Raw genomic sequence first — 19,486 nt, forward strand, 5'->3', positions numbered from 1 at the left:
CACTTATGCCAGGCTGTTGGCTGCTTGCGAGCTAATAAAGATCTATTATTAAATACCACAGACCTGCAATTAATATAAGAGATATATTCGAGCTTTAGTTTAACATAATGAAGGTTTTAAGATAGTTCCTTATTTCATTAAGGATCTATACTTTAGGCACATGTAGTCTTTGCTTATATATCAAGAAACCAAAGCTTTCCAAAATATCGTTATGTCCATAATTTCGCGATACACTTCTCTTTGTTATTGTTCTTTATTCTCTCAGGGTAAGTTTGGCTTCATCTTTTCCAGGGAAATGTTTAGAGGCGTTTAGGAGTGCGGCTATATTATTGTTTTTGTTGTTGTTGTTGTTGGACGATGCAGCTATTGTTTAAATTTCAATCAAAAACAAATTTCCCAAGCAGCTTACGAGCAGCGCTAGAGAGAAACAGAGAGGGGCGTGGGCAGAGACAGCTGTGGCATGTTGCATGCCTAAAGGGGAGGCGGGCGGACTAGCTCACGGTCTAAAGGCATGAAGCTGCAGAACGGACTGCAACAAGTTAGTAATACATGAGGGCGAACTTGGTTATGCAAAGAAAAAAGGCAGAAGGAGCGAGCGTTAGGGAGACAGAACAAGTTAGTAAATGCACAGCTCAAAAGTGCCACTGATGAATCAACAACAACAACAAGAACAACAACAACAACTGCGAGTAGAAAAACAGGCACAGACACGCCCACTGTAATTCACTTTCCTCCAGCAAAGTCAAAAATGTTAAAAATGTTAAGGGCAGAGGCAGGCGCAGGGCCGGAGCCAGTAGGGGTTGCAAGAAGGAGACATTGAGTCATGTGTGTAACTACAATTTGCCGCAGGGGCATGCACACACACACGCACACACACATTCAAGTGAAGAGAGAAAATGCAACATGGTGCAAAGTTTTTTATATAATTAGAAACATGAAGCAAGGCAAGCAGCGGTCCTTTTGGTAAGTGCGGGGTTAGTCTGGGGCTACGGACGGGTCTTTAATAATGATTTGTTTTTAAGGTTCATTTGCCTGAGCTCGGGCGAAGTTGGGCCCAACTCTAGCTCTAGATGTAGCTGTAGCTGTAGCTGAAGCATGAAGTGCAGTGTAAATGTCTTGACTTCTTGTGTTTGTTGAGCCCTTAAGCGTTTACCATGTGGCACGTAGGCAGGCGAGATTGGGGACGGAGGTGGGCGTGCTTTGGCCAGGCAGCTGCAGCTATGGAGAGGTGTGTCAATGTGTGTGTGTGTTTAACAGGGAACGACCATGTGTGTGTGTGTGTGTCTAGTTAGGTTTTTGTGGTCGCCTTGTGCCTGGGCCATAATGAAATGCTCGTCCTGAGTCTGTGTTGTTTATGCAAAAATTTTATATTTTTGAACCTAAATGTTACACCAGACACACACGCACACACACACGCACTGGTGCACACACGACACAAAGGTACACAGTTACCAAGTGCTCTCTATTTTTAATTAATTAAGAGTTTCGCCCCAAAATCAGGCAGCCAAATGTCCAAAATTCAGGCAAAAACTACAGTGAAAATTGCCTAAAGGCAACCACACTTTATTAATAAAATGAATATTAAAAAAATTAGTTAAATAAATAATAAATGAATAAATCTTGAATAAATTCTAAATGTAACATTTTAAATCAAGTCAATTTTTTTTGAATATAATCATCGTCTGTTGTCTGTTAAATATTATGCAACATATTGAATTAAGGTCACGAAAATGTAAATAAATAAAGTAGTTGAATTAGCTAAATAAAAAAATATTTTTTTTTTAAATAATATTAACAAGGCATAAAAACATTGATTAAAATTAAATCTTTCACTGAGCATCTAAGCAGATATTTAAAATAAACTTTGAGTTATTTCACTGTAAATCAAATTGGTTTTCTCTTTCGGTCGGGCACATTAAAGCCCAGTCCTCACTTAGCTCTTCAAACACATAATAACAGAGGCGCACGCAAAAATAAATTAGCTATAAAATCCGAGCAGTTAAAAGCCTACCTCGGGGCTCACTTTCCTAAAGCCACCCCCGCTCCGACACCCGCAGCGCACGCTGCCCGCAGAAAACTTTTACTAATTGCGTAATAATCTCATTACATTTAAAAATACATTTACAACAGCATTTATACCTGCCCCAAGGCCAGAAAACGTTACAGAAGAGCGGCAAAGGAGGAAAGAAAAGAAGCAGTAGCAGCAATAACAAACAGAAAATCCCAATTGAATGAAAGGAGACAGCAGTCAGTCAAGAAGAGCACAAAACACAGGAACAAGACTGCCGCCCGGAAGCGTTGATAAATGATAGCCAGCCCCCTGCCCAATCCACGCATCTGCGTGAAAATAAATCTAAACATTAAAAGAAGAAGCTGCCGAGTCTGGAGAGACAATAACAAAAAGGCACTAAAAACTGTCAAAATTTCGTCAGCTTATGAATACGAAATGCTCAGAGAAAGCAAATTAAAGCATGACAAAAGTTTTACAAAACCGAATCCTTGAGCAAGGCTCCCGGCTCCCACTCAAATAGAAACCAATCCACAGCAAAACCCTCCTTCCTGAAAGCGAAACGCATATCGCCAGAAACGGCTTTGGCTTTCATAATGAGTAAAATGTCACAAGTTGAAGCAAGTAAATATTTAAATGTCAGATTTCTATATGAGAGAACAGCAGCCCCCTCCCCCGAAAATATTCTTTAGTCCACATCCCAAATAGACAACAACGAGCCGCAGTACAAAACCCCAGACAAGAGCAAAATATGTCTCATAATTTTGGTTGTTGTGCACAAAATTCATTCTAAACAGAAGAAATTCCTACTGACTGCCTGTCATTCTCCCCGATTTGTTCTCTTTTCTTCTCCCTCTCCCTCTTTCTCTTGCTCACTCACCCACTCTCTCGTTCTGTCTTGCTCTTTGTTCAGTTGAGCCCAAAGATATGCGGGCCTCAAGCTGAAAGCACATTTTAAGCACTGCCTTTGCATGTGGGTGAGGGTGGAGGAGGAGAAAGTAACTACCCCAACCTAACCGCACTTCCTTTGCACTTGTAAGGACTCCTACTCCCACTCTTCCCCGCCGTCTCTCTCCATCTAATGCATGCAAAATATGCTCGACCGCCGTTTGACATTTACAAATGACAAACATTTGACAAACAAAATGTCCTTTTGTCAGTGGGTCCTGCGCGTGTGACAGGAGCATTGTCGTAAGCGCTTAATGTGGGCGCTACAACTGCGCTGGAGGCGTGGCATATTTGATGTAAAACCCGCAGCAGCAACTTGCAGTAAGTCTGTACGATATTACCTCAAAAGGCGACAAGCAACAGCAGCAACAAAGAACAATTAAAATACAAGAAACTTGAGGAAATGTCACAGTGTGTTGGGGGGTTGAAGATAAAATGGCCTGTATAGATACAGGCCAATTAAATGAGTTAAATGAATGAGGAGAAGAGGATGAAAAACAAAAGACTTAAGTACAAAGATTTGAAAACAAGCTATATAACAACTTTCCGCGATAATCAAGAGAATTGCTTTTTATGGCATATTAAATGGATTCTGATGGCCAAAACAAGCATCAGCTGTTAAACGTTTACGTAAGAGGAACAAAAAGGAATGCACGAAATTAAAATAAGCTCGCAAGAGCGCAAAGGAGGGGAAGAGTGAAGCATCAACTGTCAAACGTTACCGGATGAGGTACAAAAAGGGATGCACGAAATCAATGTAAGAGCGAAAGAAAGAGAGAGATAGAGAGAGAGAGAGAGAGAGGGAGAGAGAGAGAGGAAATGACGAGCGAAGCAAAAGCTGTAAAAGGTTTACAAAAGAAGCACAAAAGGGAAGGCAAAATTGACATACGGTCGCCAAAGCGTAAAAGATAGAGAGAGAGAGAGGGGGTGTAGGAAAAGTGAAGATAGTGAAAAGCAAATTACAATAGAAAAACTGCTGATTTAATGTCTCAATTTCTTAGTACCTCAAGGTAAATAAATAAACCAATTACAATAAATGTAAAATATAAATAAATTTATATTAGACTGTACAATCACTCTTTAAATAACTACAAATTGAAAGTTTGCATACCTTCATAGGTCAAAGAGTATTCCAATAGCCATAAACTACCTACATATATGCACACAATGTCTGTTATCGAATGCTCTGAATCTAGAGTAGTTACAGCTTGTGTATGTGCCCGTTAAGCTTAATTTACTGTAGTTAGTTTACGTAGCACCACTTGGGGGTGGGCTTGGACATCAACAACATTTCCGACTGAACGTAATACACCTGGACGGCGCGCTAACAAGCAGCGGGACATTACTTTTAATAAACTCTAGGCCAACAGATAGGCCGCCGCTTTCATGTGCGGCCATTGTCCTGTGCGCGTGTGCCCTGGGTGTGGCCAGCACGCACCTACGCAGTCAACTCGGGGTCTGTGGGTGGGCTGGGTTCTCTAGCTATATTTACAGACGGGCCCAAAAGTGCTTGCATTCTCCACAGTCTGTCGGCCTTTTTCTGTTAGCCAGGCGCTTCGTGTAAATATTTGGCTTTAATAGAATTAAATGATGAAGAAGCGCATACTCACAAAAAAAAGGAAAATTGTTTGCCACCCTCGCTAACAAGGGGATGGGGGCGGGGTACACTTAAATTAATAAAGTAAATAATAAGCATTACGTGAAGAACAGGGCTCAGCTCGGCCAGGTAAACAGGTGGACAGGACAGGACACGGGCGCGTTGAAAGTGAATTAAACGTCATTTATGTGGCTTAAAAAACTGCGCGCCGAAAATATGTTTTTTGCTTGTACTTATTTCATGCTATGAATACCCATTTTTTCAGGACTTTCTGGTTCTACGCTTTGTTGATTAATTTATGGTCCTGGGCCGGAGAAAGGAGACTTGGGCTTACAATATTTTGTGGCTCTTAGCGTCAAGCACATTGCAGCAGTTAGCGCTTAATCCAGCTCAATAGGGCTCAGCTGCCAAGGCAGCCGCCAGGATGAAGCCGACACACAGGACACATCCAGGACACACGGCAACTGACTTAGCTGAGCGCGTTTGCGGCTGGGCTTAAGGGCGGTGCGCAAAGCTCTTTGATTGAATTGGAGAATTGGAAAATGGAAACTGGCAATGAACATAATTATGCGGCTGCTGTCAAGTGGCCGAGCACTTTATTTAAATGCGATCACGGGATTAGACCATTACCCGCCCAATGCCCTCTTGCGACTCGAACTTAAAGCTAACTTACTGAATATTCGGGCCAAATGTAGGCGACGCCTTTCGCAGGACTTGAACTTACCTAAAAAGAAAAGAAGCAGAAAATACAAATTTAATTTAAATTAATTTCAACAACAATCGAGACAAGTGACAGGATAAGCCTGAGGGTCGGCGGGACAAGACGTGGCAGATGATAGACGACATTGTCATTATGTCAAAATCTTCGAAATAAATTGCCTTTTCCTTTGCTCAATTTTAAAGGCCCTACTTAAAAATCCATTACAAATTAGCATGAATCCATACAAGGGACAACAAATGAGTAAAAGATTGCGAAAGAGTTGCACAACGCACTTGAGATGCCCTTTAGCTGTAGATGGGATTGTGAAAGAGCTTGAAAGCAATGAAAGAGAGGAACATAAAAATCACTATTAATATAAACTCAAAGAAAAAAAGTGTAATTCAAATATTTATAAAATAATTGAATTAATTACTGGAGTGGTTACGAAATTAATTACTTGGGTAAATGCTTCTAAACTCAAAGGTTTTTATCAATACTTTAGTAATTGTAGCATTAAATTCAAATTTACATAAGTAAATATAAAATTTTAAATATTTTCATAGATAATCAAAGAGTTTGACAAAAATAATTAAATTATTTACCTAAGTATAGAACTACTAAGTATAGAACTACTTTGGTAAATATTTCAGTCAATTAAAGACACAATCAAACAAACAAATACATAACTACAAAAATATTTGCTGATATAAATATTTCATGTAAAGTATTTATAATAATTTAAATATTTACCCAAGTAATTAAAGAATCAGTTACTTTAGTCAGTTAACGATATCTCATTGATAATTATTCGGGTGACAATTAATTAGTAGTAATTAAATAGTTCTTTTGCTAAGATTGACTGAAGTATTTAGGTAAAAATTATTATAAATTATTATTAGGTTTAGGCGGAATTCCTATTCAATTACTAAAGTAATTAAAGGCAATAAAACAATTAAATTGTAATATATAATTGACATATATAGTTACTTGAGTATTATAAATTGCAGCAACTTCTCTTCTACAATTTAACCACACTATTTATAATAAGCCTCCGCTCTTACTTCGACATAATGTCAACATTTGGCACAGGCTCATTTAAAGCGTAGACATAAATTCGGTTTTATTTTGTTTTCCTTTAATGAAATTGACAAGAAGCTGTCATTAATTTGCATCAAATCAATTTCTCTTTGACAGCTGCCCTGCCCTTCCCGGCCCTGTTTTGTTGCCTTGGCCTAGGCGCAGGCGACATAAAAATGCAAATTTGGTTGGTGTTGGCTTTAAAAAAAAAAAATGAAAAAGGACAAGGACATGATCGAGGGCGAGGCAGCAAAAGGAACTCAACTGCCGCAGCTTGACACAAGCAGAGACGCTTTTCGCATATGTGACATGGCAACAAAAATTGCTAAAATATTATTACAAGTAATAGGCACAAGGAGCAAAAACAACAATTTGTGGCAGGGGCAGGCTTGAGTTGGGGAGACGACCGAAAAGGGTGTTGAAATTGATGCCAGTGGCAGGCAGCTGCTAGCTGGCTTGACGATGGGGATGATGTGGATGATGCCTGGCTATATCAATAGGCATATCAATACAGCCGACACACATACACTTCTGAGTTCCTTACTCTTCGCAGCCCCTAGCCTGCGGTTAGACGTGCCCGAAATACATTAAAAGTTAGACAGCAAACAGGGACAGGGTCTGGGACAGTGGCGGGCGTGGGGTGCACACTTCGGGGCATTTTCTATACAAACAAATTGCTGCGTACGCGACTTGAAAGCCAAAAATTGATTGATGTTACTTTGCGTAGTCTTTGCGTAGTCTGCTTTTAGGCCAAGTTAGCAGGGAGTCGGTAGAGGCTGGGTTAGAAAGCTGGCTCTAATGCGATTTTGAGTGTTCATTGTTGGCCATTAGTTGGAGTTACAGAGAAAGCCAAGTTTCGCATGTGTTTCTCTCCTTCTTCCTCTCTCTCTCTCTCTTTCGCTCTCTGTCATAGCCCAACGCCTTGAGAAATGCGCATTTAATTGAGTGTGCTGCGGAGCGGGGTGGGTTGGGCCGGTTGGAGGTTGGGCTTGTAGGGTATAATTGAATAACTGTCAGCACTTTAATTAGAGCGTAAAAAATTGCAATTGCAATGACATATAATTGCAATTGCGCAGCAGCAGCTGCAGCGTCATTTGTTGGCAACGCATTTAGCTCGACCTTATTTGAGAGAGAAAGCCAGAGACACATCAAGAGCAGGAGATGCAGAAGAGGGAGGGGCTGCTATATAGAGAAGACATGTATTTATGATATTTATTGAAATCCGCATCTGCATCTGCATCTGCTCGTTATGTGTGGCCGCTGCTTTGGCCACAATTTCTATCCAATTAAAGCGCAACGAATTGTCTAACCTTTTGTGTAATAATTTCACATTTACAGTGACAGAGACAGAGACAGCGAGAGAGACAACGACAGCGACAGAGAGACAGATAAATGGACAGGGAAAAAACAAAAATTAAATCCAATTAAAACCAAATAAAACTTGCAAACAAACTTTTGTGTTTAATTTCAATTTACAGAAAATTTCAACAACTGTTTCAAATTTCAAATTGGTAGAAATGCATTTGTGATATTTTAAATTCTGTGATTTGGGGGAATAGTTAATGACAGCTCTTTAATTAGTGTGCAACGCTTTACTCAAATAGTTTCCAACCTAAAGTAAATATATAAAATGTATAATTCTAATAAGCAAAAGAAATAGTTCTATGTAAACAGTTCAAAACAGCATCTTCGAGGTTGGAATATGTATATCTAAAACACAGATGTTGAATTGGAGGACATATATTACAGTTGAGGCAATTATATATTAACTTAATTAAAAATTAATAGCATAATCTGACTATGGAGGGAAAACATTTGAACGGCATCTATTTGATGTTAGATGAAAGGTATACATGAAGAAGTAGCAATATCATTTTATGCACTATGAAAAATAAACAGATCTAACCTAGGAGGACACACTTAAATATGGCAACAGCGAGGTTATCAGGTTCAAAGAAAACTGCTCATGAAGGAGAAATGTTAATGATATGTTGAGTTATATAAAAAAAACAGAGTGATAAGGTTATCATAGAGGACAAGAAGTAAATCAGGCAAAACGAAAACAATGCGATTGGCAACTCGCATGATAAACTGTGCAATAAACAAACTAAATTGATTATAATCTAAAAAAAATAGGGAAAAGTACAGAATATTGTAAGCATGAATTACTATTAAAGTAGAGTCTAGGTAGACTGTTGATAATATTTAGACTGGGAAAATAATCTGAACATGGACACACATGGATAGGTGAGTAAAGAAAGACTTGATAGAAACACAGTTAATAAAATATTATAATATAAATATGTAAGTTGAATTTAAACATAAATATAATTTGAATAGCTCCAAACAAGCAAATCCTCGAAATATCCTGCAAGGACAGCCAAGAAAACTTGATCCTCATGCTAAAAATACGATAGATATCAAGTCAAACATAATCCCATCTTAGCTGCACTTGCATGCCAAACCAAAAACTCTAAAATATTTGACATAAGCTCGCGGCATGCTTAATGAAGTTACAAAATGCCGTCATTCTTAACGCCATTTCGGAAAATAGGAGAAGAAAACACATGTTAGTATAAAGATATAAATTTATGTGCATTTATATAGGTAATATCGGCAGCAATCAGCCCAAAAGGGGCGAATCGCAGCGCCCACGCATTTTAGGCCATAATACTCGTTTGGCAAAAGCGCATTTTCCATGTTGCGCCCGCAAAGTATGCAACATTTATTTTTAATGCCAGTTAACAAAAAAAACAGTCGTATAGGGAAAAACAAGAATTTTAGCCAGTTTTATGCATATTCGGCACATATACATTTTTACGCGTTTAGAATATCAATTTGGTAGATGCGATTTGGCCATAAATGTGGCACGAAAAACAACAAAGGCATAAATTCATGGCATATTTGCGCTGCGTCTCTCCCTCACTCTCTGCCTCTTTCTCTTACTCTATCTGTCTCTTTCGTCTCTATTTTTTTGTTTTGTTTGACTGCAAGGTTTGCTGTGGCATTTAAAATTCATTTTGTTGTTTGTTGATTTTCCTTGTTGTTGTTATTTTTGTTGCTGTTGCGTTTGTGACATGTTTTCATGCGGTTTGCGAGCGTTTTTTAACGCGCGCGCGCTCGATTTGGTTATTTGCTTTGTTTTTGTTGTAAGTTGGACATGTTGCGGTTTTTGTTTGTTAAATTAAATTATGCGGTTTTGCACACACACACACACACACTGAGAGACTGCTGCACATATAAATTAAGCAAACAGCAAACTAATGAAAATTCAATTGCAAAATACAATTACCTTGTTTACCATGCTGGCCGCTAGATGTCGCAGCAATTGTCTGTTTCCGTTACTGAACACTACTTCTTTTGTTAATTTTTTGTTTTTTTAAACAATTTTGCCATTTTCCTCTAATTAAAATGAAATATAAAACAAGCTTCATTCTCATTCCCTTTGACAATTCGCAATTCGCATTCGTTGGCTCGCGCGTTTATGTTCTTTGTTTTTGTGGCGCCTTTTATGGCCCTTTACAACACTAAGAACTAAAGCCCGGTACGACAATTTCGCACTCTCCCGCTCGCTCTCGCGCTCGTGGGCTTTGTGCTAGGCGTTTGGGCAAAAGTTTTTTGCATGGCACTTAAAAAATTTATAAAGTGCTTTGAGCAGACTGCCCCACAACAGAGGCAGCGGCAGCTGCACCGCAGCCCCCTCCTGCTCTTTGCTCTGGCAATGAAGTGCAAATTGCAGCATAAAGTGTTGGCCATGCTGCCTTGTTCATTGCCACGCCCACACGCTTCCGTTTCTCGACTTTTGCTGCTTTGTCACAAGAGCAAAAAAAAACAAGAAAAAAATAAACTGAAAATCTCCAAAAGCGCCCATGAAACAAGTCACTTGCAGCTACAGTTACTAGAAAGAGCATCTCTTCTTCCCTCTTCCTCACTATCAATCTCTCCCTCTCATTCTCTTTTGCTTTTTTTTTACTCGCCTCTCACATTTTAACTCGCAGTTTTTTTTTTGTGTTTTTGGCAAACTTTTTTGCCTGCCTGCGCCTCGCCACTTGGCTAAGTTTCTTCTAGCCGCCCCTGGAACGCCTCTTCACCTACGTCGCGCACTTTTAATTGTTTCGAGTTTTTTTGCATTTTCCTTTTTTCCTCGTTTTTTCGCGTTTTTCACTTATCTCGCGCGCAGTTTTCTAGTGCAATTTGTTTCCGGCGACGCCTTGAAGTATGCAGCGCTTTTTATTTACAGTCCAGCTAGCTCTATCTCGCTCGCCTGCTCTCCCTCTCTCTCCATCTCTTTCTCTTCTCGCACACAGTCATAAATCTTGCAATTATCGCACATATTTAAACGGACAGTCAATAATTAAAAATCTGTTTGGCATGAATGAAGTGCTGAGAAATGGGAGAAAATGTTTTTACGAGGGTATGAAATGCGTATTGACTAAATATACCCTACAATAACATATTGTTGTAGAATAAATAAACAAAATTCAAGAGAAATTTAAACATTATTGTTATTCCATTTCTAATGCACAAAAGCGTAAACTGATTAAAACAAACCCTTTTGCAATACAATCTTAAAACAACATTCGACCAAAGAACGCCATAAAAAGACGCTAAAAAATACCCAATAATTTATGGTATTTTATAGATAACGCCCATAATGTTTGTTTTGCTTTGTTTTGTTTTTTGTTTGCCTGCCTGTTTGGACGGGATTTTGATTGGCAAAATCCACTCACATCATTTATTTGTAAATAATCGAAACTTTTGCTTGGCTGGATTTTTATCTGCCCATCGCTTCTGGTCATTTGTTGTGGCCGTCAATTCAGCTGCGGTTGTGTTAAATAATTTTTAAATAACTCAACAAAAAAAATACTCTGAATAAATATGAATATGCATGGACCATACTATACCATATATATGCATATTTGTATATTGCATAAATGGATAATATGCCAGCTGACATCAGCCACTGTTGACTCAAGGGTGCAGGGGCAATTAATTGTGATCCAATATTTTTGCATACACGCACGTATTTATTTTATGATCTGGCGACCTGCTGCTGCACACTGTGCCTTATCAGTGGCAGCGAGTGGCAGGCAAAACGAAACACAACCAAAAGGATGCGTCTCGCAGCAGACTTTAAAATTTAATGAAAAAAGAATCAACCCGAAAAACCTGGCTGTCTGCCATAAAAAAAACGTAAGAAATAACGGTACACGTAATGCTAGATATGAAAATAAACTTTGCCATAGAACTCTGCAAAGGGCGGGGCGGTATGAGGCTTTCATCATTTTGTTAGCGGAAATTTGCCGAAAAAGGTTAAGTTGTAATATTTCGTCACCTTCTGCCCAAGCAGAGAAAAATCACGGAAGTGGGGGCGGGAGATGGAACAATGGGAGGGAGGTGGGGTTGGGTGGCGAGTCAAGGCAAAAGCTGTGCATAATTTAACGCATGCAGCTGCCAGACAGAGGAGCGCCTGAGCTCAACGAGTGGCCCGTAATATATGCCATACACACAATACACGCACACACACCAAAAATACGCTGTTAACATAAATGATGTATGTGTGCGTGTGTGTGTGTGTGTGTCTGAGGGCACCGGAAGTCACTTTAACGATGCGCGAGTAAGTAATAACAACAGAAAAAATATATGAGTGTACACACACACACACACACACACACATGCAGGCACACAGGGCATGAAGTAACGGGAAGAGCCAACAAAATGGCGCACATTTGTCTTGTTTTCACACACATCTCCATGTGCGTGCGTGTGTCTGTGTATGGGTTGTTAATGCGCACAATGAGACAAGCTAGACACACAAATGCAAATATAAAACAACACACCCACACACACATACACTCGCACGCTCAGATAGACAGAGTACCTGCTCACATTGCTAACTCTACCTGAACTGGCCCCTCGCCGCCCGCTCACAAACAAACCCAAGCTGCGAACGTGAATTCTCTGGCCAAAAGCAATGCTGAGATTGCCGCCCAACAACAAAAAGAAACAAAAGCAACAATGAAGGCAATTCAACTGTGTGGGAGTGTGTGTGTGTGTGTGTGTGTGTGTGTGTGTGTGTGTGGATATGACCAAAGTTGGAGGCGGATTGCTGTCGGGCAACAGTTGTGTTGATTCGGTGAATTACAGGGTATTTAAGCACTCACAGGTATAAATCCAAAAAATATATTACAACACAATCGATAACTTAGATATCGATAATTGATTTGTTAATGTATAATAACTAATGATAGAACAAAAACTATCGAAACTTATTTAAGTAGTATCTAATGAAGGGCATTCACTAGTCCATCATGCCTGATCACCTTGATCTAATATTTGATTTAGAATGTTGGACAATGTTTGCATTTCTCTGGTGCCGGACTTGATGCTGCGTCGTCGTCTGGCGGCTGGTTCTAGTTGCTGTCTGTTTGCACAGCGGAAGCAAAAACGGAAGAAAAAAAAAAAGAATTTGAAAAAAGAAAAAAACGAAGCATGACGAAAAAAAATACAGCAAAAATACCTGGAAAAGGCATTGCAATTGGATCATTTTGGCTCAACTGCTGTTTGCAGTCCAAAGGGACTGGACAGCATATCTTTGGAGAGCACAGGCAGTTGTTGTTATTGTTGCTGTTCTTGTTGTTGCTGTTGCTGTTGTTGTTGTTGTTTTAGTATAGGAGCTGTTTGTTCAGGCTCGAGTTTTGGGCTTGGGTGTTTAGGCAAATGTTTGTCGTGAAGAACTGAAACAGAAATTCGCTGACTGGTTGGCATTTATGGTGCACAAGTAAAATTATGAGCCATGAGTTGGAAAACAACAACAACAACAACAACAACAAGAACGACGAAGAAGTCGACAATGAGCGGGGGGAGTACACGAGCAGGCTAAGGGGGAAGTGCATGTGAGACCATGAGACTAGGCAGCAATTGCCAGAGGTAAAAGCGCAGGAGATGAGAAAATATGACAGCCAGACATGCAGAAACTGTAACAAATCTAACCCCGAGACAAAGAGAGTGAGGGGGGAGGGGAGTTGCCAAAGGGAGTTGCTGCCGGCGCAGCATGTTGCGAGCTGCCTGCCGCAGATGATGAGAAATGTGCAGCTTATGAAATGGAACAAGTGCAACACATGCGAAATGCGAATTGAGAAATTTGCCACAATAGTAGCAGCTGCCAAGGTTGCCGTCGTCGCCGTATCGGCAAATTTTCATAGCCTTTTAGTCCTTAGACAAACGTGCAGCAGCAGCAGCAGCATGAGGCAGCAAAAGCATTGAGAAAAAGGAGAAGGAGGAGGAAGGGGGTCTGATGCTGGTGATGCTCTGCCATGTCTGCCGCGCCCCTCTTCGCAACTGTGATAAGGCGGAAATTGCTGCTTTTCTTTTTTTCCTAGCTAGCTTTTCTTCATTTGCACAACAAACACAAAAAAAGCGAACGCAACGGAAATGAAATCAAAATGCAAAAATCGAGCATTTATCAGCACTTGTTTCCGCAAATATCTTAAACGATAGACAGTGTCTATTAGACACACACACACACAAACTTACATGCATACACGAACAAATATAAAATGCAATATCAAAACGGTAACTGGGACTGCTGGGCGGAGGTAAGGAATAATTAAATATTATTGGCATTATAGTTTTTCGAAAAAGAACGCTCTTTTAAACATTAAATCCTTTAAGAGTTCAAATCAGGATTAAATCGTATTCTTACTCAAAACTTTTTCAAAATATTATTATTCTAATTGTAATCATACAAAAATATAAACTTTAATAAAAACAATAGTAAATAATAATAATCTTAACATTAATATAACAATAATAACAATGAAAATGTGTACAAGTTTTAAAGACGCCTTTCCCAACAGGACACTTGTCACCCGACTAGAGCTCTTTTGCTAGCCACAATATCTAAGCGAAAGCTACCAAGTGCTAGCAAGGTAAGCTAGATGATATCCCTTCTCCTCCCCCCGCCCCCTCCACCACCTTTAGCTTTGTGTACACCCTGAAAATGAATCGTTTTTGGCGGTTTTCATGTGGCTACTCCAGCAAATTGGGGGCGGAGCGACTTGGTGGCGGGTTTTGGCTCTGGCCGGGCTAGGTAGTTCCAGAAATTTGTTTGCGGTTTATTCTGCAGCTGGCAGGCGGCAAAAGGCACAAAATGCGGAGAAAGCCGTTGCAAATGTTTGCGGTGATTTTTGGGGAGGTTTTCATTTCTGATTTTTTGTTTTCGCTGCTGGCCCATCTAGTCTAGACATTGCCATTTCCGCTTAACGTGACTGCTGTCCGAACTGTTTTGCGTCGTGACCCAAGTGAAGAAATGTTGTGAATGGGCTGGCAACAGCGCCTGCCAACCTCATCATCAACATTGTCATCGACCAGTTTCACTTTTGCATATTGGCGACAAAAAAAAAAAAAATAGGAGAGAATTAAGCCCTAAAGAATAACAAAAGAAAACCCTAGCACTGGCCTTTTGTTAATGATTATTTCTGCTATTTTTAATATTTTGTGTTTTATTTTACTTTTCTTTTATTTTGCTTCCATTAAAGTCGCACTCTGCTGGGCTTTTAATTAATTTCAGTTTTTGTGGCTAATTTGGAGGCTTTGCCTTTTTGCCCACAAAAATATGCTTTGGTTTTTCCGACTGTACCTTTTAGGCTAAATTTGCTTTGTTGACATTAAAATCCAATTTACAAAACGGTAAATGTAATAAATATAACTGAGCAAACATTATGTGCATATGCCATAAGCTAGTGTCAAGTGCACTTGCCGAATGGCATATACCCTGTACATAACTCAAAACTCGCGCAAAGCGTTCCTTAAGATATTTTTGGTATATATTTGTGTTAACTGTGGGATGAGCATACCCAAATTCTTGACTATGTGTTGAAGATGATTCTAAATATATATTTGTTAAATGAACAGGGCATTGCCTAAGCATATTTAATCTCTGATACGGATACAAGCTTGTCTGAGTATTGAAATATTGACACACCAAATTTCAGGACTCTAGCTTCACTTATAGCCGTGTTAGTTGTTAACAATTTCGGGCTGTGTGAGCCAAAATGTAAGCTCTGATGCATACTTCAAAACGGATTTACTCAATTGCATATCTCTAGCTCCATTAGGGCCCGAGCTCAAATAGATCAGATCTCAGGTTTGCAGTATAGGATAGAACTATAGGGTATTAAAAGGCACTAACTATGCATGGAAAGTGCCAGGTTAGGCAAATGGTTTACAATATGGAAACTCAACGCACTGCTACGGCCCTTGTTTATATCATAAACTCCCGTTGTTTTTAGGTGCAATGCAACAAAAGCTAATACAGAAAGTTTTCTATACGTGCTCCCTATATAAACCTAGGGACGGCCTATTGCCGTCCATGCATAGCAATATCATTGCCAATTTTGCAATGTTTACAATTGGCCAGAAAAAAAGAGAGGATAACAGTCCTATAGAGTAAGGGAGAGCGAGTGAGAAAACGAGCCGAGCGAAAACAAATTCGATTCCAAATTGAATTTTTATTGAATGTTGGCGGCAAACGAGACCAAAAACCAAAACCCGACTCGAGGGGGAATCCCCCAACTTGTCGTCGTCGACGGCGGCTTGTTGTGCATTTGTTTGGCAATTTGATTTTGCCATAGACACATTTGCTTTGACACATTTTTTTATCTCAGTGTAGGAGAGCAAATGCCTTTTCTCAGCAGAAAAAAGTGCTGCCAGCTTGAATTAAAATGCACACAGCTGCACATACTCTCTCTATCTCTCTCTCTCTCCCTCTCTCTCTCTCTCTCTCTCTCTCTCTCTTGCCCTTTATAGATGTATATAGTTCATGATAGTTGTGTGTGCGTTTGTTGCTTTCAGCTAGGCGAGTTTTTTTTATCGCACCGGAAATGTTATAGAAACTGCGCTTATCAGCGGCAGAACAAAAACAATAAAACTACTGCTGCCGAGGCCTCTGACCGACTTTTGCTGGCAGTTTTATGTTTTGCAATAATTAAAATGCCGCCCGACTCTGTCTGCCAGTTAGAATATGATATATAAATATATATAGCATGTGCAAGGCATATGATATAAGCACAGATAGCACAAGTTAAACGGAAGTTGAAAGGCAACTTAGCTGCATAGCAATTTATTTATTGTGCGGCTTTCTAGGTCCAGGGATCATTTCAACTTACCTGAAATGGAGAGAAAGTAGGAAAAATATATTTAATTAAACGAAGTAATTTCAATGATTTTTTAGAATGCTTTAAAGTCTTGTTCTGTTCGATAAGTCCAAATCTGGCAGAGAAAAATAAGGTTTACAAGTATATAAAGTTTTAGACTAACATACTCATGGCCAACAAGCTTTTTGAAATGAAATCTACAATAATTAAAATTGAGTTACGTAAAAATAAATTTTATAGCAAAGATTGAATAAAGTTCAATAGACGTTTTTAATTTGTCACAACGTTTATGTCGAATTTATTATTTATTATGCCGCTGTGTCTGAAAAAGTGCCTTTTCAAAGGGCCTTTGGCTAACGCTGGAGTGAAAGTTAATAAGTTTAACAAATGCCCAAAGTTAAGAGCTCAAGACCACGACCTCTGCCGCTTGTCAAGGGGGGCGTGGCTAAGCTTGTAATTGCATTTGGTGCGAAGACGCTGACAGGCGGCTAGATGAAAAATAATTAAAAGCAATGACAACTTGGTTTTACTTTCTCAGAGGCGTGTCTCTATCGGGGGAAGCACACACACACACACACACATACACACACACACACAAGCAGAAAAACAAATCCCCAAACACGTCGCTCACATTTCAATTTACGCATGAAAATGTCATTTCCGACAAGGCACGAACGAAGGCGGGTTTGAAATTTGCATGCAGGAATGTTAAGGGAAATACAAGCAAAAAAAAAAAAAATAATAATAAAAAAATAAGTCACAAGAACCAGAAGCTGCCTGGCCTATGCCCAACTACGTCAAGTACCCCCCACTACCCCACAGCCCCCAGACCTCTGGCGATATCTTCTAGCTGTCCCCTCTGGCTGGGCTGCCTCCTCGGGCTGTCTTTCTATTTGTCTCTTGCCACGTTACGCACGCCAAAAGTGTAATAAAATTAAGAATTCCAAAGCTGCCGTGACAAATTCTTCTTCTTTTCTCTTATTTTTTTTTTTCATACACAATGAATGGCACATGGACAAGCGAAGCAAGAGGTGGGAGAGAGGGGGGAATGAGTGAAGCATTACTGACAGCTCACGACAGCGACGACGACGTTGAGTGCCAATTTTGCGCCAAGGAAACTCTCATAGTTTCTAGGCTGGGGGCGTCTAAGATCCGACTCCCAAATGATGGAAGTACCGAGTATATTAAGCCATAAAATTAGTGCGGCCGCGTGCAGCATAGAGCAAGGTGGGGGGGCAGGGAAATGAGTAGAGGGGAGTGCCGCTGTGTACGTGAGCGGCATTAGCCAAACGAGCAGCTCGAGATGAAATTTGTTTACTTCTGCTATAGATATATAAATCGCATAATTAGGGCACAGCAACAGGAATTATAATTTGAGTTGAGCATCAAAAGATTAAAGAGACTGTGCCAGAATATTTGGACAATTAGAGCTGGCGCTCAATTCAACTTGAGCTATGCTTAAGAACTTAACATATCTCAGGAACTTTTTGAGTTCCACCTATAAAGTTTGGGATGCAGCTAACTTTATATGCTGGCCATACAAATAAGCTTTGGAAGTTGACATATCATATCATCTTTGTGAGTTCCAGTTAGAAAACTTGGTATGCAGCATGGTCTAGATACTGACAGCACCAATATGCTTAAAGTTTTAACATATCTCAGGATCTTTTTGAGTTCCATTTGGAAAATGAAGTCTGCAGATTGGCATAGCTATTGATCGCACGAATTAACCTCAAAATCTATACAAATGTTACAATTTCTTGGGATCTTTAAAATTTGGCAAACAATCTCATTAGACGCCCATCAAGGCATTAAAGCTGTTATGAATTTTGTTGAGTATTTGAGCTGTCAAAATGCGCATTTCACAAAATCTGGCAACAAGAAGCGGCACAACTAATCCAGTGGGTTACACGCAGACATCAGTCGGTTAGACAAATTAGTATGCAGGAGACCAGAAGACGACAGACAGATGTTTTTTGTAAAGTTATGAGCGGCTGATTTACTGACTGAATGACAGACTTATACGAGCCGACAAATTAATGAGTTTGTTATCATTATCATAAACTGATGAGCGCATGATGCTTATGAATAATATTAAAAGTACAAGAAAGGGGCGCGAGTTGTGCTCTAGAGCAGCGCAGAGAAAATGTTAATCAGGTCATCTGTGATTTTTGATTCGGAAATTATGCAATCGTCGGCACGTAGATGAACGCCACGATGACGATGATGATAATAATGATGACGACGTTGTAAGGTCTTGATATTTGCAGCCCACACAACATTTGTCAATTTAAATGAGCCATAAGCACATTTCGCCAATTTTTATGATTAATTAAGTGTCTACATTAATTGCAGTCGAACATGAAGCCAAGCAACAGCCGAACAACATCTAAGCAGCAAGCTGACCGACGCCCCACCCCTGGACTAGCCCCTCAGCCGCCTCGAGTCCCACTGTTGCCCCAGCAATTTGCTGCCAGGTTGCGCGCATTGGCCAGAACAAATTGCAAAGCAATCGCCAGGGCAAACGAAAAAAAGACCAGATGCCTATTTGCAGATTATGAGAGATATGAGTATCTCTGCGAGAAGATACGTGAGGGGACAGTCGAATATGAGGGCGGTATATGGGTAGGCAGATAGTCATAAATGTGTGGGAGTGAAGGTATCATTGTAAATACACTCGAAGAAAAACGCTGCTGCAAGCTCTAGTCTAGGCGTCGGACTAGCAGCGGGTAAGTCGCTGGTTCAACTTTAGCATTTTTATAATTACTTTAGATTCTTGTTATCGAATTCTTGAATTCGCAATAAGAAATAAATAAATCATCAATTTAAGTCCAATTAGTGAGTCCTAGTGGACAATATTTCTATGGAATCAAAGCACGTCTTCATGCAGTTTTTCGCTGAGTGCATGAGCAGCTACTCATATGTGATACTTGCTATCATTTTTCGAATACTCGACGATGCATGTGTGTTGTTCATGTTGGCAACTTTAAAAGCCAGAA

General features: G+C 39.8%; 1 protein-coding gene across 11 annotated transcripts in view; it reads right to left on the bottom strand.

Annotated features, from left to right (window-relative positions):
* The window catches only part of pum (pumilio), a 231,356-nt gene that overhangs the window by 45,687 nt on the left and 166,183 nt on the right, over positions 1-19,486 (bottom strand). For 4 of the 11 annotated variants that reach the window (XM_070207245.1, XM_070207244.1, XM_070207248.1 and 1 more), the window contains one exon: positions 5,227-5,277. The exons of the other annotated variants lie outside the window; for them this stretch is intronic. In XM_070207245.1, the coding sequence (XP_070063346.1) occupies positions 5,227-5,277 (51 nt within the window). The remainder of the gene's footprint in view (positions 1-5,226; positions 5,278-19,486) is intronic. 11 annotated transcript variants of the gene reach the window in all.

This window comes from Drosophila virilis, chromosome 2 (genome assembly GCF_030788295.1).
Source record: "Drosophila virilis strain 15010-1051.87 chromosome 2, Dvir_AGI_RSII-ME, whole genome shotgun sequence".
Taxonomy (NCBI): Eukaryota; Metazoa; Arthropoda; class Insecta; order Diptera; family Drosophilidae; genus Drosophila; species Drosophila virilis.